At 37.8% G+C, this 24,692-nt stretch overlaps 1 protein-coding gene across 7 annotated transcripts in view; it reads left to right on the top strand.

Annotated features, from left to right (window-relative positions):
• Positions 1-24,442, top strand: part of LOC126299039 (lysosomal acid phosphatase-like) — a 612,830-nt gene extending 588,388 nt beyond the window's left edge. The window contains exons 6-8 of one of the 7 annotated variants that reach the window (XM_049990680.1): positions 11,477-11,600; positions 11,684-11,895; positions 23,763-24,442. In XM_049990680.1, the coding sequence (XP_049846637.1) occupies positions 11,477-11,600; positions 11,684-11,895; positions 23,763-23,915 (489 nt within the window). In that variant the 3' untranslated portion in view covers positions 23,916-24,442. The remainder of the gene's footprint in view (positions 1-11,476; positions 11,601-11,683; positions 11,896-23,762) is intronic. The other 6 variants (XM_049990684.1, XM_049990685.1, XM_049990682.1 and 3 more) reach the window with 6 other exon arrangements.
• Positions 24,443-24,692: the final 250 nt, after the last annotated feature.

Here is a 24,692-nt window from a genome sequence, read left to right as displayed (position 1 = left end):
AATGGCCTGTTAAAGAAGGAATGTCATTGTAATTGTTCATTTTACCTTTCTACCATGTTTGTTTGCTTTTTAACTAGCATACAATGTTAAATGTCATTCTCCATTATAGTTTTCTCATCCTACTAATGTCATTTAGGCTCTTATGTGTCAGCTGACTGCCAGAACCATGGAGTGCTGTCTCTAGGAAATAACCCATTTTAAGTAATGATTTGAGCACTTAATGATCTTGATTATTTTAGATCCCAGAAAAAATTGCGAGATTAGGAACGTTTCCTGTAGATGGCCATGAACAGGCTGACATGTGAGAGTACTATGTGGGCACCATGGCTGTGCCACAAATTTGTTTTTAAATCTTCCTCTCAACGGAAAACAAGTTGTGCTCAAGAACATATTGTATAAAGAATGAGGTGGTGCCTTTGTAGTTGGCGGAATATGGGGACAGATGTTGGTTGGTTGGTTGGTTGGTTTGCAGGGTGTTCCATTGATCAGTCTAACAGAAACTGTTATCATATGGAATGTGTCAAGTGCATAAGAAATGCACACATGAATCAAAGGTTCTTTTTACACTATTGGACATTAAAATTGCTACACCAAGAAAAGCAGGTAATAAACAGGTATTGATTGGACAAATATATTATACTAGAACTGACATGTGATTACATTTTCACACAATTTGGGTGCATAGATCCTGAGAAACCAGTACCCAGAACAACCACCTCTGGCCGTAATAATGGCCTTGATATACCTGGGCATTGAGTCAAACAGATCTTGGATGGAGGTACAGCTGCCCATACAGCTTCAACACAATACCACAGTTCATCAAGAGTAGTGACTGGCATATTGTGATGAGCCAGTTGCTCAGCCACCATTGACCAGACGTTTTCAATTGGTGAGAGATCTGGAGAATGTGCAGGCCAGGGCAGCAGTTGAACATTTTCTGTATCCAGAAAGGCCCATACAGGACCTGCGATTGTGCGTTATCCTGCTGAAATGTAGGGTTTCACAGGGATCGAATGAAGGGTAGAGCCACAGGTCACAGCACATCTGAAATGTAACATCCACTGTTCAAAGTGCCGTCAATGGGAACAAGAGGTGACAGAGACGTGTAACCATTGTCACCCCATACCATCACGCCGGGTGATACGCCAGTATGGCGATGATGAATACACACTTCCAATGTGCATTCACCACAATGTCGCCAAACACAGATGTGACTATCATGATGCTGTTAGCAGAACCTGGATTCATCCAAAAAAATTACGTTTTGCCATTCGTGCACCCAGATTCATCGCTGAGTACACTATCGCAGGTGCTCCTGTCTGTGATGCTGTGTCAAGGGTAACCGCAGCCATGGTTTCCGAGCTGATAGTCCATGCTGCCGATAACGTTGTTGAATTGTTCATGCAGATGGTTGTTGTCTTTCAAACGTCCCCATCGGTTGACTCAGGGATTGAGACATGGCTGCATGATCCGTTATAGCCATGTGGATCACATACCTGTCTTCTCGACTGCTAATGATACGAGGCCATTGGGATCCAGCACGGCGTTACGTATTACCTTCCTGAACCCACGGATTCCATATTCTGCTAACAGCCATTGGATCTCGACCAACGCAAGCAGCAGTGCCGCGATATAAACTGCAATCACGATAGGCTACAATCCGACCTTTATCAAGGTCAGAAACATGACGGTACGCATTTCTCCTCCTTACACTAGGCATCACAACAATATTTCACCAGGCGATGCCAGTCAGCTGCTGTTTGTGTATGAGAAATTGGTTGGAAACTTTCCTCATGTCAGCACATTGTAGGTGTCGCCACCAGCACCAGCCTTGTGTGAATGCTCTGAAAAGCTAATCATTTGCGTATCACAGCATCTTCCTGTCGGTTAAATTTTGTTTCTGTAGCACATATCATCATGGGTTAGCAATTTTAATGGCTAGTAGTGTAAAAAAGGAAAAAGATTAATTTTTTTAATTAGTCCATTCCCTTAAATGGAACAAAATGCATCTATTATACCTATATGATTTCAATTTATTTTTGAAACTATTACTGCTGTCTGTCAGACATTTTATTTCACCGGGTAATTTATCAAAAAGTTTTACAGTAGCATATTTTACCCCTTTCTCTGCCAAAGATAGATTACATAGAGGATAGTATAAGTCTTTATTTCTTTTGGTATTATAATCATGAATGTCACTATTGTTTTTAAACTGGTCCATGTTCTTGAAAACAAATTTCATTACTGAGTAAATGTACTGTGAGGCTGTTTTAAGAATTCCTAACCTGTAAAACAGACGCTGACAAGATGTGTGACTATGAGCCCCACACATTATTCCAAATACTTTTTTTGAGCAGTGAATACTTTTTGCTAAGTGTTGAGTTACCCCAAAATATTATTCCATATGATGTCAGGAAGTGAAAGTAAGCATATTATGTTAGCTTGATAATTTCTATATCCTCAAAATTAGCAATTATTGTGATTTCAAAAGCTGCTGAACCTAGTCACTTTAGGAGATCCAAAATATGAATTTTCCATTTAAGATTCTCATCTATGTGTACACTCAAAAAGTTAGTATGCTCTACCTTGGCTAGTGACTTCTGATGATGTGTTATATTTATTGAAGAAGCTGTACTCTTTGCAGTAGAAAATAGGATGTACTGTGTTTTTTCAAAGTTCAGAGCAAGCCCATTTGCAGAAAACCAATCAATAACTTTTCCAAATACATTGTTTGTATCATTTTCTATTGGAGTTTTTTTACTGGATTAATAATTATGCTTGTATCATCAACAAACAGTATCAATTTAGCTCTTTGTTTCAGAGAAGAAAGGAGGTAATTCACATACATCAAGAACAGAAGGGGACCCATGGTCAAACCCTCCTTAAGTCATTTAATCCATATAAAGAAACTTTTTGCTTCTTGTTTTGTAGATATGGCTTAAACCACTTATATGCTGTTCCATTTATGGTGTAGAATTGTAATTTCTGTAACATAATATCATGGTTCACACAATAAAATGCTTAGGATAAGTAACAGAAAATTCCTGTTGGTGACATTTTATTACTTAAAGACTCTGTTATGTGGGCAGTGAAACTGTATATTGCTGTTTCAGTAGAATAGCATTCTTGAAATACAAATTGTGATTTACTAAGTATCCCATTAGTGTTGAGATGGCTGACCACTCTTGTGTACATTACTTTCTCGACAATTTTTGGAAATGCTGTAGGCAAGGATACTGGCTGGTAATTATTGACATTGGTGGTGTCCTCTATTTTTGTAGGGAGGTTTGACAATGGCATATTTTAACCTGTCTGGGAAAATACCTCGTGTTAGTGATGTATTACAGATGTAACTCAGGACATTAACTGTAACTGCTCCAAATTGTTTTAATATCTCAGAGATATCATCTACTCAACAGTAAATTTATTTTTAAAAGATTTAAAAGATTTTCCTTATTTCACCAGAGCTTGTTAGATGAAAATTAATCTGACAAGGATTTCTCAAAACTGACTCTTCCATGTACTGCTTGGCTTTTTCTTTTGAACTATTCTCACCAATTTTTTCACCTGTCCTCGTCGTATGAATCAATGCCCATCAACAGCTGAAGGAATTAATATAATTCCAATTTTGTTCTAGATGGCTGCAGGTCATCAATGGTGTTTGTTCTTTTGGACATGCCTGAAAGAACCGACACCATATCCATATAAGTATAACATTCCATATTGATTTGATTTTATTGCCTGTGTTGTTAATTTCATTTCTAATATACATATTTTTTTATTTTTCTGACAACTTTTCTAAGTATGTTACAATAATTTTTATAGTGTAAAATTACTTCTGGGTCTTCACTAATTATTGCTGTCTCATACAATTTTCTTTTTCTGTCTGAAGACACTTTAATACCTGTAGTAATCCAAGGTTTCTTTGAAAACTATTTGATGTTACATTTAGTAATTTTTTTGGCACAACAGTGTTCAAAAAGTGATATAAATTTATCAAGAAATATGTTGTATTTATTGTTAGTATTTGGCTCATTATATACACCTTCCCAATTAACATTTCTTACTCACTCTCTGAAGTGCCCTATAGGTATCAGCTTGACCAGACTGTACCCTTTGCTTAGTGGTTTCTGAATTATACGCCCTGCCAGGTTTTGAAAGTTAATTAGTTGTGCATCACGGTCTGATAATCCATTTATCACAGTGAAGGCATGCATTAGTTTTACATCCTCTTGCTGTACAACTTCATTATCTATTAGAGTGCTACTGTCATGATCTATACAAGGGAAGTTGATCACTGCTTCTAAGTTATATGTCATTAATAACACTTCCAATTCACTTTTCCCATCAGAAATGTTTAGAAAGTTTACACTGAAATCACCACAAATTAATAACCTCTTCCTTTTGTCTGACAGGCAGCGTAATAGGGAGTCAAACCTTTTTATGAATAGCTCCTAATCTCCTAATGGGGACCTGTACACTGGTGCTAATATCAATGCTACATTGTCTACCTGTAGTTCACATGCACAAACTTCAAAGTGCTGATTGACACAAAATTTGCTTACTTCTATAGTTTTGTACTTGTTCCCTCATTTTGTGTTAATGGCAACTCATCTTTTATCCACGCTAAACCTGCAGGTGTAAGATGCTAAATTATACCCATTTATACTGACACTTTCCATTGCCACAGTTATGTGGTGTGAAGGCAGACAAAGTATATCAATCTCATTCTTATGTTTGAGGTCATGTAAACACACTAACAACTTATTTACTTTATTTTTTATTCCACTGATATTTTGATGAAGTAAATTGGTACTACCCTTAGCTTTATCTCTGTTTAGTGTATGTGGAACTTCTTCTATTATTGTTTCTTGGTCCTTGTCTGTCTGGACTTTGGCTTTAACCCAAAAAAGTGGTTTTCCTGGTCTCATTAACCACAGGGATCACTCCTTGTGTGATATTACCCCTCCCCCCCCCCCCCCCCTGCCCCTACAGTACCTGCTAGCAGTGAAGCTAACTTATCTTTCCTCTTCCTATTTAGGTGCAGGTTGTGTATAGTGTATCCCACCTACCAGTAGCATCAACTGGAACAACACGTATGTGAGATTTTGCTGGTGACTGTAGCATCCTGTTCACCTCAGTCTTAACACGTCTTACAACAGTGTTTACCCAGGGCCAATCGTGGCACTGAAAGACCTCCACAAGCCCAACATTTGTGCACCCAGTTTCTTCTATTTTGTCCAGGTCACTCCTAATACTATATGTAGGATTCATAGCCAGACTGTTTCCTGCTTCCCCAACTAATTACCTTATCTTCTTTTTCAAAGTCACAGCATAGCTGACCTAAGTTTCCTGTCACCTGGCTGAGGCTAGCACTTGGTTTCACAAAACTTGCCACCTGGTACCCTGCACGTAATTTCTCTAAAAGCTGCTGGCCTACACCCCTCCCATGACTGCTACCTAGAAGCAGAATTCTTCTTTACCTATTCTGATTTGTTGCCGACCTGTCATTTTTCTGTAAGCTAATATTCTGCTTCAGCCTACATTCAACTACATCTGGATGAGGCCCTTATTTATTTATTTATTGTTCCGTGGGGCCACATTAAGGAGATGTCTCCATGGTCATGGAACGAGTCAATACATGAAATTATAACACGATTGTAGAAGCAGATAAAATGAAATATAAGAAACATATTCAGTTGTAGATTGTAGAAACAGATAAAATGAAATATAAGAAACATTCAGGCGACAAGTCATTAGTTTAAATAAAGAAAATCAAGAACGTAACACTGGAATTTGCATAATTTTTTAGCTCTTCCAGGAGCTCCTTGACAGAACAGAAGGAGTGAGCCATGAGGAAACTCTTCAGTTTAGACTTAAAAGTGTTTGGGCTACTGCTAAGATTTTTGAGTTCTTGTGGTAGCTTACTGAAAATGGATGCAGCAGAATACTGCACTCCTTTCTGCACAAGAGTCAAGCAAGTGCATTCCACATGCAGATTTGATTTCTGTCTAGTATTAACTGAGTGAAAGCTGCTAACTCTTGGGAATAAGCTAATATTGCTAACAACAAACGACATTAAAGAAAATATATACTGTGAGGGCAATGTCAAAATTCCCAGGCTATTGAATAGGGGTCGACAAGAGGCTCTTGAACTTACACCACACATGGCTCGAACAGCCCGTTTTTGAGCCAAAAATACCTTTTTTGAATCAGAAGAATTACTCCAAAAAATAATACCATATGACATAAGCGTATGAAAATATGCGAAGTAGACTACTTCCTCCACTACTTCCTCCACTACTTCAGATAGCAAGCCAAACTGGTTTACTAACTCAATTTCTATAGTATTTTCAGCAGTTCCCCTTTTTCGCCCTTTGATTCCTACCTTTCCCCAGCACCCAATATCTTTTTCCCCCCATAGCCTACAAAATTCCAAATACACATTTGATAATTCAGCCATAAGGGTACAAATTTTTGCTCCTGTTCAGAGATTTTTCTGTCCTTTCTATGTAACCCTCATTACCATGGAAGGGCCTCATTATCTACCCTGTTTCCTCACTGCTTCATTTGCCCCAATGAAACCATAACCTACAGTCTTGACAGAACACCCCCCCCCCCCCCACTTAAGATTTCTAAGGCAACCACCACATTAGTCACACATGGTTTGATAGAAAAATTTATACGAAATTTGCACAAAAGCAGAGAATAACTTGGCATAAGAGCTCTGAAGTTCTGTAGCCTGTACTAATATATAACTAAATGCTAATGTAAATAAACATTTACACTTACTTTCAAAAGTATTAACTACCTACCTATACTCTATATGATCAACATGAATTAATTTAACTGTGAACTGCTCAGTCTAGTAAATAAATAAATAAATAAATAAAGGTCTACACTCGCACAAAATTTATGCCTAAAATGTAAACAAAATGAAAGACTATCGGTTTTTATTAAATACTTTCTTTTTGATCTAAATACGTTCAGAAAAGTGAAACATTCAATAGATAGCCTAGCAAAGAAGTAAATGTACTAGTCTAAAATGTAATATTAACTAAATTACCTCTTATTTCAATATTAATAACTTAACTTATCAAGAGCTTCATGGACATACGTCTGCCAGAGATATTGGACCATCAGATATTAGCTCACCAAATGTTGCTCAGTGGTGATAATGTAATGGGCATGAGGGACATTGATGTGTGGGCAAATGTTGTAAAATGTGATAAGCAAGAATCCAGGTCATAATAGAGTGAGGATTGGAGAAGTAATGAAGGAAGTGATTTGTGTCCTTGATATAGAAAATTAAGCTGTGGTCAGTGGATTGGAAGTGTTGGGCAACTAGAGCAAAGATTACTTTTATGGGTGCACAGTAATTACCATGGAACAATCTAGGATGGTTAGATTTACGAATTTTAGGAAGCACATAAAAAGTGACTGTGCATGGAGATATCTTAGATGAGGAGGGAGAATCTGCTGAGGAATTTGCATTGGTATTAGAGTTTATGATGAACTTCTAGGATGGGACAACTGTTGTTGGACCTTTAGGTGAGAGCGTCAGACAGTTGACCTATACCTTCTGTCAGGTAATCAGTGTAGTTCTTCATGATAATAGCAGAATCTTTGTCTGCATGGCTGATAATCAAATCAGAATCTCTTTTACAATTGTGAAACTGTTCTTTCCTCCACTAAGAGGTTTATGTTCTCAAGAAGAGACCTGGGAAAGGAAGTTGAGATCAAGTTGGAGGTAAGGAATAACTGGAAGGTAATCAGAGCTGTTTGGGTGAGATTGGAAAATGGTAATGCTTGGACAGAGGTATTATAGAAAGGTAAGGTTCAGAAGGAAATTGTTTCCACTATACAGATCCTGCAAAGGGGACTAGATGTTTGACAAACCCAGCATCACTGAATTTAGACCTTTGGAATAGGAAAAAAACCTCTGTGGCATCATTGTTAATAGTGGATAGGTTGACACCAGCGTTCTGGATTTATTTGGCTTGTAGATTTTTTGAAGCATTTGGAGGGAATTTTGATAGATCTTGTTGATGGAAGAAGTGAATAAGGTGAAGGGCTGCATGTTACAAGGGGTTGACAAGGGGGTTCACTGAATATGGAGTGGATCTAGTTGAACAATGGTATTCCAAGGCAGGAATAAAATGACAGAAGATTGGAAAACTTGTGGAGGTGAGTTTGGAGTAAGCTACCAGTATTTGGAGACTGAGAAGTTCAGAATAATAGATGGGTGCAGATGATTTGATTGTATGATAAAAATATTGTATGGAGAGGTGTAGTGAACACATCAGTTTTAATGTGATCATATTTTAAGGTGACAAACATTACACATGTGGTTGAAAGAAATTACTCTCGTGAATTATTGAATTACAACCATGATCTCACTTCCATTACGCTATGGATAAAATTGCATGGAGTGCACATTGCAAAATAGTTTCTTCCACCCTGAGCCATCAGCATTTACTAGGAAGGATCAGAGGTACACAAGACAAAACACATACCAATACCGTAACCAGGTACATAGGACAAAGATTTGAGGAACTAAGAAGAAATGCTGGAGCATTTTCTAAATGGGCAACTTAAATATGATTTATGGAGTCAGCCACATGTAGTTCTTGCTGATTGGTTAACTCTTTGACTGCTATTGACAAGTTAACTTGTTATGCTCAACTGCTTCCCAGGTGCTATTGATGAGTTTAAGTGTGGCCTCTGGGTTCTCATTCAGCACAGTTGATGGCTTAACTTGGGCATCCATGCTGATCCTTCAGTGCTAATCAAAAGTATAGCTATGCCACAAGTCTGGTACCAGTGTGCTGTTAGTAAGTTTAAATGTACAGCAGATTTTCTGTTCCACACCTCATTAGCTTTTTACAGTTCTGGTCACGGAGTTCTCTTCCTGTAATTTGTCTGTTGTGATCTCATTTTTTTGCATTTAGTTTCATTTCGTGTCTTAATATTCATCAGGATTTGGTAATAAAGGCTTTTGTCATCATTTGTGCTACAAAGAAAATGACAAAGGTTTCATAGTTTCACTGAGGAAGAGATCATAAAGATGGTGACAAAGATTGATGGTGGGGATGAATTATTCAATGTTGATGTAAGTGATAACTACTACTCATATTCTGAAAGCAACAGTCTTAAGCTATCAATGTTAACAGGTGTAAACCACAGTCCTATGTTTCAACAAGAGATGTAATTGATAGTTCATGTGAATTCAAAGACTGAGACAGTGATAGTTAAATGTTTAGAAAGAAATTACAGTTTAGTCACAAATTTGACAGGGAAGAAAATGATTTTCATCCAGTTAATCACAGTTTTGATGATTCACCATCTGGACACAAGTGTCAACCAGGAAATGAGCCAAGCACTCTGTTAGACTTCTTGTTATTCTTCACAGTAGATATGATGACATTTATGGTGATGAGGCAGTCAGTTTTATTTATTCAAGTAAACTGTTTTAGAATCACTGCATTCATGATTATCAAAGGGAATAGATACAGGATGTGAAGAAATGTACTGTTTCATATCTGTTTATTTTCTCATGCCTCCCACAAAGCAGCTAAAAATTAACAGATATTAATCCAGAGAAGTTTTTATGAGCAAGCCAGTTTTCAGTGAAGTTATGTATAGAGAACAGCTTCTTTTACTTTTTATATTGCTGGATTTCAGTGACACCTCTGCCATTTTAAAATTGGGAACAGTATTGGTAATGTTTGTACGGTATCCCTTAGCGAATTCAATCTGTAGCAGAAATTCTGCATTCACAAAAGCCTGTTGTTGTTAAAGTGTGTTTATATCTTTCAAACAATTTATTCTATCAAAATGGAATACAGTTGATCTAAACAAAATGTATGTGGTGTGACTGTCAGACTGGCTACGTCAAGTGGCAACATTTATGGAACATGCACACACCCTTTACAGTAACAATATATATTAAAGTCACACTTGTTTGCCTGGCTTTGCAACCATGGACAAAAACATGTGGTACTGTTCACAGTAACAGGCACAATAAGCAAAACTTCAGAAAAAACTGAAACGAGGAGATATTTGATGTCAAATAATACGGTGCTTTCCAATAAGTGGCGCAAGGAAAGGGAAGTGTGGATACTATCTACATGTAACACTATAGAAATGCTAGAGACAGTAAAAAAATTGACAGCAATACTGGAGAAAAATTAAGAAAATGAAATGAACTGTAGAATGTAACTTGAATATGATAGAAATGGATTGTTTTGTTATGCTGTGAAGCTATGTTGGCTCAATATGAAAAACAATGAAATGATATAGAAAGTTCCTTTTTCTTTTTATCAATATGGGCATTATATATGCTCATGTTCTACACAGGTTAGTGACAGGTCAAAAAAAGTGAGTAGCAGACTTTAATTTCTTGCTGGAAAGGGAACTCCAGAAAAATCAGTAAAGGAAGGTGCTGTGATGATAATCCTGTATGTCTTGTGGGGAGCTATTTCATTTAACTTTCATGGACTTCTGTAAGATTGTACAGCAAATGGCTTACTTGACAGCACAAGGTAATTAAAAAAGATTGCCAAGAGCTGGCTATAGGGCTCAATGATGTAGACAGATTTTCTAGACCTTGATAACTGAGACACTGCTAGAATTGTATGATGGCACTGATTAAGCAGATTGAATTCTGGCTTATGCTGATGATAACTTGAAAGTGGTCTCTGGGGCTGTGAACAGAAGCTTGAAGAAAATTAAACCCTGCACATACAAAGAAGCAGTGTTGTTGCAGGGATGTGACATTAGCAATAACTGCAGATAAAAATACATATACATTGCCTAAGGGGCAAAATTTCCTTAAACTGGAATCTAACTTGTAAACTAGGCTACAGTTGAAGCTTACATAACACTGTTTACAGATGTTTAGGAGTATTACTTTATGACAGAAGAAACTTATCAGCACACATAGATACATTCTCTCAAAAGTTGGCTAAAATTTTGCATAAAACTGCCAATGTCAACACTGCCAGTAATAACTAACTACAAGTGACTGGATGTTGAAAAATCATACCACAATGCAGTCCTGTTTGCCAATGTGGGCTTTGTAGTAACTGCTTGGACTCACAGGCTTCATCCGATATGCTACAAGGCTACCCTATAATGCACACTGTGAGAAGTTCTCCTGTGAATAGTGCAAGTCTTCTGTACTTCACCACCAGAGGTTCCCATCATTAATTTGGGAACATGGCTATTGATCACTCAATTCCTCAACTATACTGTAGATGTTATCTATACTCCTTCCATTATTTGAAACCTGAATAATTTTTCGTTCTTAAATTTCCACTGGCTAGTGATTAACAACTTTTAAATTACCACTCATAGACACTTTTATGACTTTCTAAGAATAATATTATGTGGCACTGATAGCACACTGTTTTTTGTAACGTTCTCCTTTGATGAAATGCTTAGTGTGTTGCTTCTCAGTTTTTATCTTTTACAGGAAAAACGTAAACTGCAGCTTCCTGCTTGGACTGCTGGTTATTATCCAGATAAATTAAGGACACTGGCTGCCAGAAGTTTGGCTTTGTTTTCCGAAAGTCAGACCATGAAACGTCTTAATGGAGGTTTGTCTTTTGCTTCTCTGACTGATGTTAGCAGTTGTGCAATAATTATGTAAGATATTCTAAAATAATTTTAAATTTTTCAGGTCCTTTAGTGAAACACATTGTAGAGAAAATGCAGTCACAAAGTAACACTTCAACAACTGTGTCTCCAAAATTTCTCATGTTTTCTGCCCACGATGTTACCATTGTGAATGTTCTCCAAACTATGGGGTTCACAGATCTATTAAAGCCACAGTATGGTGCAGCAGTTATCATTGAACTTCATTCAACAAATGACAGTGATTATGAAGTTAAGGTATGTAGACATTGCATATAAAATAGTAATTAGATGTCTTAAATTTTGTTGACTGCACTGACATTCTATATGTTTATTCGTGTAAATTAGTCATGCTAGGTACAAAATATGATAGATTGTGCTTTGATGAGCAGAAGATCATCAAGGTAGTTCTGCTCATATTGACTGTTTTATTCATGTTCAACAAAAGGTTGTTATCATTCAGCCAGTACAAGGGCATTTCATTTGCTTTTGTCTAGGTCATTTCTTTTCTGCCATTGTGAAATGTTAGGTGAGAAAAAGGCTGCATTATCAACAAGTAACACTAGTACTGTTGATGGTAGGTTTCCGGGGAGATCATTACTAACAGAATGTAGAGTATTAAATGTAGCATTGAGCCTTGTGGTACTCCTTAGGTAATGGATAATTTATTTGAAGGAGTTATTCGTCCATCAGGTGTTGTTATTTCCATCAGATGCATTACATTTGACAGACAGGATTGGAAAAACTGATTGTAGACACATCTTGTAATATATATATTCAGTTATGTAAGAGCAGATATTAATTTACTAGTTCAAAGGCTATTGTTGGATTCATAAAAAGACTAGAAGGATAATATTTTAGATTGACTCACACTGTTTCAGATCATTAAATGAAGAGAGAACTTCAGTGTTTGAATTATTTTCTTATGGATGCCAAACTGATTTGCTGTTAATAAGGAGTTGCTTTCAAGGAAGACAACACATACATTGTGGCCCATGTGTAACAGGCATATAAACTGCAGAAGATGCATCCTCCACAAGATCTGTTGATTTTCAGATAACCAAAAGCAGTCGGAAAACCAAATGCAGTCATAATAAATAAATGAATCTGTGTGATGACAGATCCCAGGACACTAACTTATGGAACATTTGATTGTATCACACACAAATTTTATCTCATTACCAACCTTTTTTATTATGTAGCTAGGTACATCACTGAGGTTAAATAAGAGGGAAAGTTCATATTCTTTATAATTTGGAGAATGTCTTTCAAAGTTGTACTTGTTAAGGAATGAGATTTCTCAGATATGCAGCATTTTAAGTGGAGATATTTTGCTGGTGGAGAGCAGCCTGCTGATAAAATATTATCTGTAACTTAAAAAATGTTTATGTGCTGTATTACTAATGTCTGATATCATTTTCTTGTTGACCACTGAAGTATAAAGATTCTGGAGTTAATGATTGGTGCCAATATGTAAAGTCTTCCTTTACATGGTTCCTTGAAGCTCTTAAGTATTCTGATGCTGTGAAGCCTTCAATATGTCTTGTGTGGATGAAAATATGTAATGATGTGGAACTTATTTGTGGTAAGCTAAACCTTAAAAAGAAACTCTGGTGGAAAAATTAGATAAAATTTGGCCACCAGAGCAAAGGCAGCTAGGTATAATGAATTACTTCTACAATTATACAGAGTTCATGCAAAACAACTTATTCAGCAACTAGCTACAGTTTATTGTAGATTACTGAAGTAGCAAATTGTTCCGAGTGATTTAGACAAGGCTCAAGTCATTTCTGTTGCCACTTTCGAGTGCCACTTTGCAATCAAAGTTAGCTTCCCAGCTCTGTCTGGATTCAAGATAAGTAAGCTGTTGGAAAAAAAAACAGCCTTATGGATTGCAAAGACAAAATATTGTTGAGTTATTAAGAAGAGAAACAGTTCTTAACCACTCCATTTATATAAGTTACCAAGTTTCTGCTGTAATGCCAATGGAAATCTAGAAAATGGTGGAACATTTTGCCATGGTCACTGCCCCTGCTAGTTAGAATCCAGTTTTTCAATAATGCAAAGTGTTTGTAGAACTGGATTGTTGGGACTTTTGTTCTACCAATCATGAAGTTATAGTAGTCCCTTCTGCATGTTGGAGCTTGAATTTGTTTTGTCTGCAGCTTCTCATGTTACCTGGTCATGATAGTTGATTACAGTATGCTACAGGAGCTCATAGCAAGAGAATTAAAGAAATGCCCCCCCCCCCTCTCACCCTTTTAAAATGGATTTAGGTAATGGGGTATTTCATAATTGGTGGAGCAATGCTTTTTCAATCCCCTATTAAAAATTCGGGAAGGACTGCACATGCTCAAGTAGCTCTTAAAGTGTTGCGCTTACCACCTGCATAGGAAGTACTAGGTGGTTACATTTAAACATAAGAGTTCAGAGTGATACAGTGCATGCCATATACATCGCAGGATGGTGACATCATCATAGTTATGTTCATTAATGAGTGCACTTATGAAGTACGCTGAAAAAGATAATAGTTCCACTTTCTGCCACAAGGTGAAAATATGGTGCTGTAAGCAATCAGAATGCATGTGTAATGTTCCCTGTTTCAATGTCAGTATGCTGTTTGTCACTGGGCAATGCGTGTTGACTTCTTTGTGAAGTGACTGTTGGTATAAAGGGTTAAGTTTTGCATACGGAATGTAATGACAGTTGAGAAGAAAGATCATGCACTGCTGGTAAAGTTGTTTTATCAGGACACCAGCAATAGCAGCACTGCATTGTGGGAATATCATCAACAGAAACACCTGCAAAGAGGCCTGATGTTAATAAATGGGCTATAAAATATGATCAAGAAATTTGAAGAAACAGATGAGTAACATGGTGCAGGAGGGAGAGGGAGGCAACTCATTCACACAGCAGTTCTTGATGAAGTTGTTGTAGCTATGACCTGCCATGCAGCATGTGCTTCAGATTCTGAAACCAGTGCTCAAGCTGTGTCATGGGAATTCTCTCTGTCCTGGGAAACAGTTAAAAAGATTTTGTGATGTATTTTACACTGGTGCCCTTACAGTATTCAGAATGTGCATCAAATGAAGCCTCAAGAAAGGCTACAACTTCATGACTTTGTCCATCAGTTTTTGGCACAGATGGAACTGGGTGACACGTGGCCGTGTGATATCCTTAAGGTGGACGAAGCACATTTTACTCTGCACAGTGTTGTGTATGTCCAGAATTGTTACATATGGAGTTGTGCAGGAACATCCATTACACACAACTTATGTGACTGAGTGATGGGATTTTATAAGCTCCTTCATTCTCAGTCTGTTTTTCTTTGAGGATGACAGCTCACAGGCCTATAAGGTGTACATTGGCATCTGCATAACATAAGGACCTCCTTGTGCAACAAGTGATTCCAACTTTGCAAAAATGCAACTGTGTCCACACCAATATTTTCATGCAGGATTGGGCAACATCACATGTTACTTGCCTGGCGAAAGATTTGTTTTGAATAACCTTCAGTAATGACCACATCACCTCTAGGCAAATTTTATGTTCTGTATATAGAGTATGCTCTAGGTTCTTCTTTGTTTTGGAATAATGTAAACAGGTAATGTTCAGTGTTTAAGTGTTAATACAATCAAATGTCCTTAGGTGGTAAATGAATGTTTTGTTACATTTCCTCTTAAATTGTTACCTAACAATAGCACTGTGTCATGCGTAATTCAATTCCTCAAGCAGAAGTGTATGAGTTAAACATCTGAATTGAAACTGTCATACAACAGAAGCAGTATGCATCTGGACATGGGTTCCTCTTCAAATTACTATGTATTGAGTCCCCTATACAAGTTGTAAAAGTTTGTAATGGGGATTTCTGAACTCCCTGTATGAGGTTTTTGGGGCACACTTGATTTTAAGCTTCATTGCTGCTACATCATATGGACCTGAGAGTAAGGTTCTTCAAAGATCTGGATGTTATAAAATGTGTGTCATAGTATGTCAGAGGTAGCAGCCTGTGTATCCTAGTTCGACAGAGTCTTTGTGTAATACCAGCTTGGGTTTGGATGATAGGTTTAAAATAATTCATGTGCAGTGTACTGTGAGAGAATTAGTTTAGTCATTGGGGTGTTTTCAATGAGCCCTGTTCCCAGTCTGTGTTTGGACTGGTGAGGCCCCACATATATCAGGCAGTGAGTCTACATGGTGCAGTGGTCTTCCATGTTATAAAAAACACCACAGGCAACTGTATGCCTGCAAGTATCATTTTATTCATGTCATTGCTTGCCCACAAACGTAACGACCATTTCATAATCTGTAAGCAACAGTGCCTTTTGAATCCAAATAAAACTTTTGTTTTAGAGGCAGATGTGAGGAATGAATAAAGACTGAGATGGTGCCTCTTCGGCTTCTTGGGTTTGAAACAATTTAAAAATAAATGAGCTTTGTACATATATTTAAGTCTTTATTCTGTAAAATTTTAAACAAGTATGTACCTCAACTTTATTGTAGTGTATAAACAATGATGAGCAAAAGCATTTTCACCATTGGCACCATGAGACTGAATACTACCTGATGGTGATGCAAGCAAGTGACGTGACAAAGAAAATATATAAATGAAGCAGAGACAATTATGGAATCATTCTAGAAATGATAAGGGCCACAAATGGGGAAACCCACTAACACATAAATGATTTTAACAAAGTGTACATTGTTACAGGCTGGCACCAAGGAATGAGAATCAAAGAAATGGCAAAGAAATAGCAGAGCTCATTGGCTATTCTCATGCTACACTTGTGAGCATCTATGGAAAATGGTTGAAGGATAGTGAAATCATCAATAGGCAACAAAGTGTTGGATGTCTATGCATCATTACAGGACATGGAGGTTGAAGGATTGTCCACTCTGTGATGCCGGATAGATAGTGATCTGTGGTAGAGCTGATAACAAAGTACAATGCTGGTGTAGGCACAAGTGTTTCAGAGCACACCATTCAACATAAACTGTTGAACGTGGGGCTCTGCAGCAGACATTGCCTGTATGTTCCCTTGATGATCTGACAGCATTGTCAAATATGGTTGCAGTTGGCATGGCATCATAGAGACTGGGCTCTGGATCAGAGTCATGCTAAGGTGATACTGAACTGCTGATAAAACTGCCAAAGTCGTGACACCCCACTCCATTCCCCTGACCCCCCCAAACCCCCTCCCCACCACCCCACCCTCCCCCTTGCCAGCATGCCAACCTCCTCTGCCATGAAATTATTTTCCCGCAGTTTTCCCTACACAGATACTCTTGTAAGTATAGTTTAATAAAAATGGAACATTACTGAAAAAAATGCTTTAATTAACCATATTGATAATATAAAATATTACATACAGGAAATTAAAAGTATCAATGCAGTAAATAAATTAAACATTGTATAAATTTTCTGAAAACCTGCGAGTAAAAAATCTAAATTTTATTACTTATGACAATTGTTGCACACTGTTTTCAGTGTGATATATAATACATTTTGTTTCTCATAAACTACAAGGGGCCTCCAACGAGTAATACAACCCATTTTTTTCCTCAGCCAATTTTGGTTGAAAAATTCAGAACTTGTTGGGGGACATCATGGAATATTCGGGCTTCAGTCCCTATAGTTTCAGGAAGTTCTGATAAGCTGCGGTGCTGTGCATAGCCTTCAGAATGGGACCTGCAACAGAGGTTCATTCCAAGCAGAGAGCTGTCATTCAGTTTGTTTTGGTGGAAACCCAGAGCATCACAGATATTCATATGCACTTGATGAATGTCTGTGGAGACCTGGCAGTGAACAAAAGCATGGTGAGTCATTGGGCAAGGCGTTGTCATCATTGCAGCAAGGTTGTGATCTCCAACGAGGTGGCTGGCTGCACACAGCTGTGACTTATGCAATACTGGAACACGAGGACACTCTCATGAGGTGATCGGTGGATCACAATACAACACCTTGCTGCACAACTGGATGTCTCTGTTGGTAGTGGTGACACACTTGTCCACCAGCTGGAGTACTCAAAGGTGTGTGCCCACTGGGTTTCTTGCCACCTAACAGAAGACCATAAAGAGCAATGAAGGACCATGTGTACAGAATTGCTTGTGCATTACAAGGTTTGATAATGACAACTTTTTGTCGAACATCGTCACATGTGCTGAAACATGGGTTCATCACTTTGAACCAGAAACAAGAGTGATGTCCTCCCTCATATTGCAACAATTGCCTCAGAATTGTGTTGTGTTACCCTCAGGAAATTGAAGAAGTGACTTCAGTGTGTTCATTGCCACAAAAATGGAAACAAACATATCTTTCTCCATGATAACCAAGGCCTCACACAAGTGTGTGCACCTGAGAGCAGCTCACAAATTTCATTGGACTGTTCTTCTTCGTCCACCCTACAGCCCGGATCTTGTACCTTCCATCGGTTTGGCCTAATGAAGGATGCACTCCACAGGAAGCAGTATGTGAATGGTGGGGAAGTTATTACCGCAGCAAGATGTTGGCTCTGATGTCAACCATTAGAGTTGTCCCATTTGAGCATACAGGCCCTCCCAGTAAGGTGGCATAAGACCATCACATTGAACAGGGATTATGTTGAAAAATAGAATTTTGTAGCCAAAAGAGTGGGGAATAATATGGCATACTTCAATCTGTTTTCAGAAAAAATATGTTGCATTACTTATTGAACACCCCTATTTTAATTGTGCTTAAATTACTAATCAGAAATAAAATAAAAAGGGTTACAATTTTAATTTGCAGTTTCCTCATTTGAGTGAAACAAGTTCATTGACTATGTTATAAAATTCACACTTAGCAGCTGTGTTCTGTTGACAAAATATCTAAATTTTACAGTCAGCTTTCACCATAATTGACCTTAAGTAGCTTCTCTTATTATCTAAAATTGTGTGCTGCAATCACAGGTGTTCTCTTTAAATATCCTTAAAGCTACTTTGATGACTGGATAAGGATTCCTTGACCTATCCTTTGCAAATATCCAGAAGGGGGCCATATCACTGCTTTTCACCTGTTCTTTCAGCTGGAACCTGAAAGCAGCTGTTTTGTTAACTAACTTGTCTGTGTCAATATTGCCATGAGATGTTGTGCATACAGTCCAGTCTTGAGGTTAGCATCACTGACTGGTGTGCTGTGGGTCACTAGTTCAAATTCAACCACCAGCAATTGGTATTTGTCAGCAAATTCAGCTGTACAGTTTTCAGGATAAGATTCAGAGGTTTCATTTACAGTGTTTTCTGACAGGTAACGAAGATGAAATAGTGTGATATATGTAAACTCTACTTTGCATTTCATGTATTATTGTGTTATATACTTTAGCTGAAACAGCCTTTGATCACATAGCATATATTTGCTTTGAGTAACTAGATATATCACCATAGCAAAAAATCCAATGATGCAGCTGTGTCAGCCAAGCACTCTGTTGCCACATAATTCATGTTGATAGTAGACATCTGTTCAGTCCTCAGTACTGTTCTCTTGTGGAGCAAAGGAAACATGGCACTTGGTCAGATGAATCGAATTTCTGGTTACACCAAGATGATGGTCATGTCAGCATATCCCATCACCCAGCTGGAAGGATGCTTGAAACATGCACTGCACCCTTGGTGTAGGTCAGTGGAGGCAGTGATATGATATGGGGGACATTCACCTTGGTTTTCGTGGTACCTGGGATAATAATTGAAAGCAACATGACAGCTGTAGACTACATGAATGTTGCTGTGGACCACCTGCACCTCTCTACACTAGACGTCATATCCAATGGCAATGGCACCTTCCAGCAGGATAACTGACCATTTCATGTGCCACAATCATGCTACAGTGGTTTGAGGGGCATGATATTGAACTCAGGCTGATTTCCTGACCACCAAATTTGCCCGATGTGAATCTGATGGAACACAGCTGGGATGTTATCCAATGTCAGTTCCTTGCTCACACACACCATCAGTCTGTCATTTGTGCACACATTTCTCCGGGAAAGTAATAGGGACTTGGTGACACCACGCCACGAAGAATAGCTGCTGTATTGGGTTCCAAAAAGGGCCAAAATATTATTATGTAAGTAGCCATAATGTTATGGCTCATCAGCGAATTGTAGAACTATATTCAGCTCTGAAGACACTGGAACAGATGAAATGTAATTGAAGTAGAAAGTTTTTCACCTGTTCAGATTCCATTGTTGTCCCACATGATAGATGCACATGTCAGGGAAAGTGATCCGAAATACAGAGTTACAACATTAGGATAAGCATGAATCATTTTACACTACCTGATAAAAAAATGTGAAGCACCCGGAAGTCGTGGTCATGGTCAGATGTCATTGTAACTTCATACATGTACACACCATCAGTGGGTATGTAAATGATTAGAGTTGTAATTATGTGCGACAGGTGGAACAGCCGCTGGAATACATTTGTGTTGTTCATGTGTAGTGTTGTTACCAGGCCTGGTAGGTTTTATGAAGGGTGTGAACAACATGAAATGTTGGCTGCTCACTGTGAAGGGCATGGAGATATTTCATCATCTAATGAGACTGTGTTATCAGCAACTTACAGAGTTTGAAAGGGGCCTCATTGTGGGTCCTCATTTGGCCACCTGGGCAAACTGTGCAATATCCATATATGTGGGGCATATGGATGTGACAGTGTCCTGGTATTGGACCACATGAGAATGTGACAGCAGGCATACTCATCATCAAGATTCTGGTTGATGATATCTGACAACACAAGAGATAGTCACTGTAATATCCACCAAGCACATCATAACCTCTTCACATCTTCACCTGCCATCCTGAAACAAGTAATGGACTCCCTTCAACATTGTGTCATCCAACACCATTGGTCAGAGGTTACCAGCAGCTGGAATAGGAAATTAACATTCCTGGCAGTACATTGAGTGATTTCATGACTGACAAGCATTGGAAGTATGGACTGCTGATGAATGGTGTCACATTATATTCAGTGATGAATTACAGTTCTGCACTACCCAGGATTTCCATCATTGACATAAATGCAGGTAGCCTGGAGAGACCCTGTTCTTCAGCTGTTTTGGAGAGGCACAGGGCTGATACTCCTGGGTTCACAGTGTGGGGAGCCAATCCTGTGCGAATTTAAGGTTGTGGTTGGAAATGATTGAGCGAACTGTGATGACACAATGGCATGTTATGGACATCACATGTCCACATGTGTTTCTTCTCGTGCCATTTTTCAACAGCACAATGCTTGTCCACACACGACACATGTCTCTATTAACTGACTGCATTGTGTTGAGGTACTACTATGGCCAGAATTATCCTCAGATCTGTTCCCAATAGAATGTGTGGGACCAGCCCAGATGTCAACTTTGTCCTGGTGCCAGTGTCTGGGACATCAAGGACCAGTTACGAAAGATTCAAAGCAGTTTGCTTAGGGTAGTATACAACAGCTTTATGACACCTTTCCCAGCTGAACCAACACATGCTTACAGGCCAGAGGGGCTGAAATTTTAAACTGGTAAGTGGGCTCTTTGTAAATTTGACTCAGTTTTGTAATCATCAAAATAAACTGACTTGTCCTTTCCTGACATGAAATCCTGTGAACCGTGGATGAATGGCAAAAGGCACATTCAGTATTCTTAGATTTCCAGAAAACATTTGACACAATGCTATACTGAGAACTGTTAATGAAGGCACAAGCATACAGGATAGATACTCGATATGTGAGTGGTTCAAAGGTTTCTTAAGTAACAGAGCCCAGTAAATTGTCCTCACCAGTGAGTGTTCATCAGAGACAAGGGTATCATCATGAGTGTCCCAGGGAAGTGTAATAGGACCATTCTTATTTTCTGTACCCATAAATGATTTGGCGGACATGGCAAGTAGCAGTCTGTGGCTGTTTGCTGATGATATTGTGGTGTATGGACAGATGTTGTCATTGAGTGACTGTAGGATGATACAAGATGACTTAGACAAAATTTCTATTTAATTTTCTAGTTGGTGAGATAAATAGCAGCTAGTTTTAAAGGTGGAAAAATGTAAGTTAATGCAGATGAGTAGGAAAAACAAACCCATAATGTTTGGATACAGTAATAGTGGTGTGCTGCTTGACAGTGACATCATTTAAATATCAGGGCATAACATTGCAAAGTAATATGAAATGGAATGAGCATGTAAGGACTGTAGTAGTGAAGGTGAATGGTCGACTTTGGTTTATTGGGAGAATTTTACGGAAGGGTGGTTCATCTGTAGAGGAAAGTGCATATAGGAGAGTAGGGTGATTTGTTGTTGAGTACTGTTAAAGTGTTTGGGATCTGCATCATGTCATATTAAAGAAAGACGTTGAACCAATTTAGAGGCCAGCTACTAGATTTGATACCAGCAGGTTCAGGCAACATGCAAGTATTTAGTATCAAGGCTCACTGCTGAGTGATTCTACTGCTGCCTACACACATTTTGTGTAAGGACCAGAAGATAAGATTAGAGAGATCAGGGCACATATGGAGACATATAGATAGTCATTTTTTGCTTGATCTGTTTACAAGTGGAACAGAAAAGGAAATAACTAGTAGTGGTACAGGGTACTCTCCATCACGCACCATACAGTGGCTTCGGGAGTATATATATATGGATGGAGACGTAGATCCTCTCAACACATTAAGTTTTGTCCTCTCCTCCCCTTCTGAATGCTTCACTTTTTTTATTAGGTAGTCTATTTGTATATATCACGTCATATGGGTATACTATGAGAAAAGTAGCAATTTTAGATTCTACTCTTCCACTTACGCAGCTCAGTTGCTGTTTTATGTAACTTTACACAGAACACTATTAGTTGTGTACCTAATGACAATGTCAAAACCTCTTTAACACAAACATTAGAGTTAAGTTGAATTTACAACTTCAGACCAAATACTCTTATAAATTACAGGAGTGGTAGATAAGGTAAAATTTACAAATGCAATGAAAGCAGAACTGAACTTTTTGGTTAACTTATTCACGTGTTCATGCCATATCACTTTATTATCCATCTCGATGCTGAGTAGTACTGCACATAGTCTCATCTAGTGTGTGCAGACACCTGTAAATGACTTTTATTTGTATGGAATGGTGTAGCATGCCTCTGTATGCTTAAATGTTTAGGTGTTTGCTATGAAATGGCTGTCACCATATTCTATAATTGTCCTGATTTGTTATGGGCACTTTTTCAGTCTAATTGTCATCAATAGCCATCATAATTCTGAAAAGTCCTCAAATGTCACGTACAAATAATTTATGTCAGTCAAGAACAAGGGTCTACCAAGCACTGAAGCATACAGGGCTCCATTACTTAATGTTTCCCCGGTCGGAATTTAATCTTATTCTTGTGGTTAATTTCAGTTCCTCTGTGGAGAAGCCTTTGTGGAATCCAGGTTGATTTGTTATTAAAATTTTAAGGAATATGTTTCAACATTCTTTTGTAAAAAGCTGCCATCTCAGAAATTTTAAGAACTTGGAAAGGATTAAGTCTAAGCTACAGTTTGAAGTGACGTATTTATACCACTTTCACAAGCAGGTGCTATAACTGTGTACCTCAGTCATTCATGAAACATACATTTATGCATCATGGGCCACAATCAAGTTAGGACAACATTTTAGTATTTTGCTTGTTATACTGTTATAATTAAAATATTTACTGTTTTTCAGTGACCTAATGATTTTTGTGATCTCTTTAATGGTTCATTTTCAAAAACAGATGTCTGGAAGTGGAGTATTATTTCTTTGTATAGTAACACTTCAGACTGTCTGTTTTGGATTTGGAATTTTTTGTGCTAATTGACACAATCAAGAAGTTTACAATACAGCTTGCATGCCACCTTTGAATCTTCATAATAAATGTGTGGACCGTGTTCAGTTCTATCTCATGTATCTGAAGTGAAACCAGAACTTCAATTTTCTAGAAACGGATTAAAGGATGTTTGTTTTGTATGTCTGTTACCACACATACAAACAAGTTTTCTTACAACATCCTCATGGTCGCATTTCTTCACTGGGGAGTGGATGGCTGCCTTTCATTATAACAACAAAATATTTTACCAATCAAATATCACCTTATACACACAATATATTATTAAATTAATGCTGACTTTGTTACAGGTGTTGTATTTGAACAATGCTTCTGACAGTGAGCCACATGTTCTCAACACTCCTGGTTGCACAGACAATTGTCATCTGCAGCAGTTTGTAGATCTGATGAAGCCTGTTTTACCAGTAGACTGGACAGTGGAATGTCAAAAGTTAGACAGCTAAATAACAGATATTCAGCAAAGTGATTGAACACTTATATTAATGATCAAATATTTCATGCCATAAATGTGATCACACTGCCTCAAAAAAATTGTACCATATTCAGAGTGTATCTGATAAATGTGAGATTGAACTTTGTCACTTCTTTTGTAAATAAATATAAATTTGTTACATGTAGATAATACATTTTTATGGAGAGAGAAGTTTCACTCATGATGTATCTGCAGGAAGTGTGGTCATCCTTATTTCATTGCAAAGCTATCAGAATTATAAACTTATTTTCTCATAATATACTTTAAAAGTTAAATCATAGACTTACATACAAGTGACTCACCAATGTTATTCTAAAGTCAAGTTTCAGTGTATCGTGATCATGCACAGTTCAACTATAATACATTATTTAATTTCATAAGCTACATGGAAACTGACCACTATTTAAAATAATGTAGGTTTACATATTTTAGTTCCTTTTGCTGTATTCTTGGTCAAGTAACAACATTATCATTCAATAATTCCTCTACTGAGTAATAGCACTTTTGGAGTAGCATGCTGTACAATTTTCTCTTCAGAAAACTATTCTTGATTCTATTTTAATTTCTATCTTTTAATTTGTTACAAATCACCACTCCTATGTAGTGCAAAGTGTGGACAAAAACCTGAGAGTAGCACGCATGAACTTTTCTTTATTCCTAGAATTGTGTGTATGTTCGATTATTTATTTTATATATACACTCCTGGAAATGGAAAAAAGAACACATTGACACCGGTGTGTCAGACCCA

This window comes from Schistocerca gregaria, chromosome X (genome assembly GCF_023897955.1).
Source record: "Schistocerca gregaria isolate iqSchGreg1 chromosome X, iqSchGreg1.2, whole genome shotgun sequence".
Taxonomy (NCBI): Eukaryota; Metazoa; Arthropoda; class Insecta; order Orthoptera; family Acrididae; genus Schistocerca; species Schistocerca gregaria.
The sequence above is the reverse complement of the archived record's forward strand: the minus strand, read 5'-3'. Positions and strand labels throughout refer to the sequence as shown.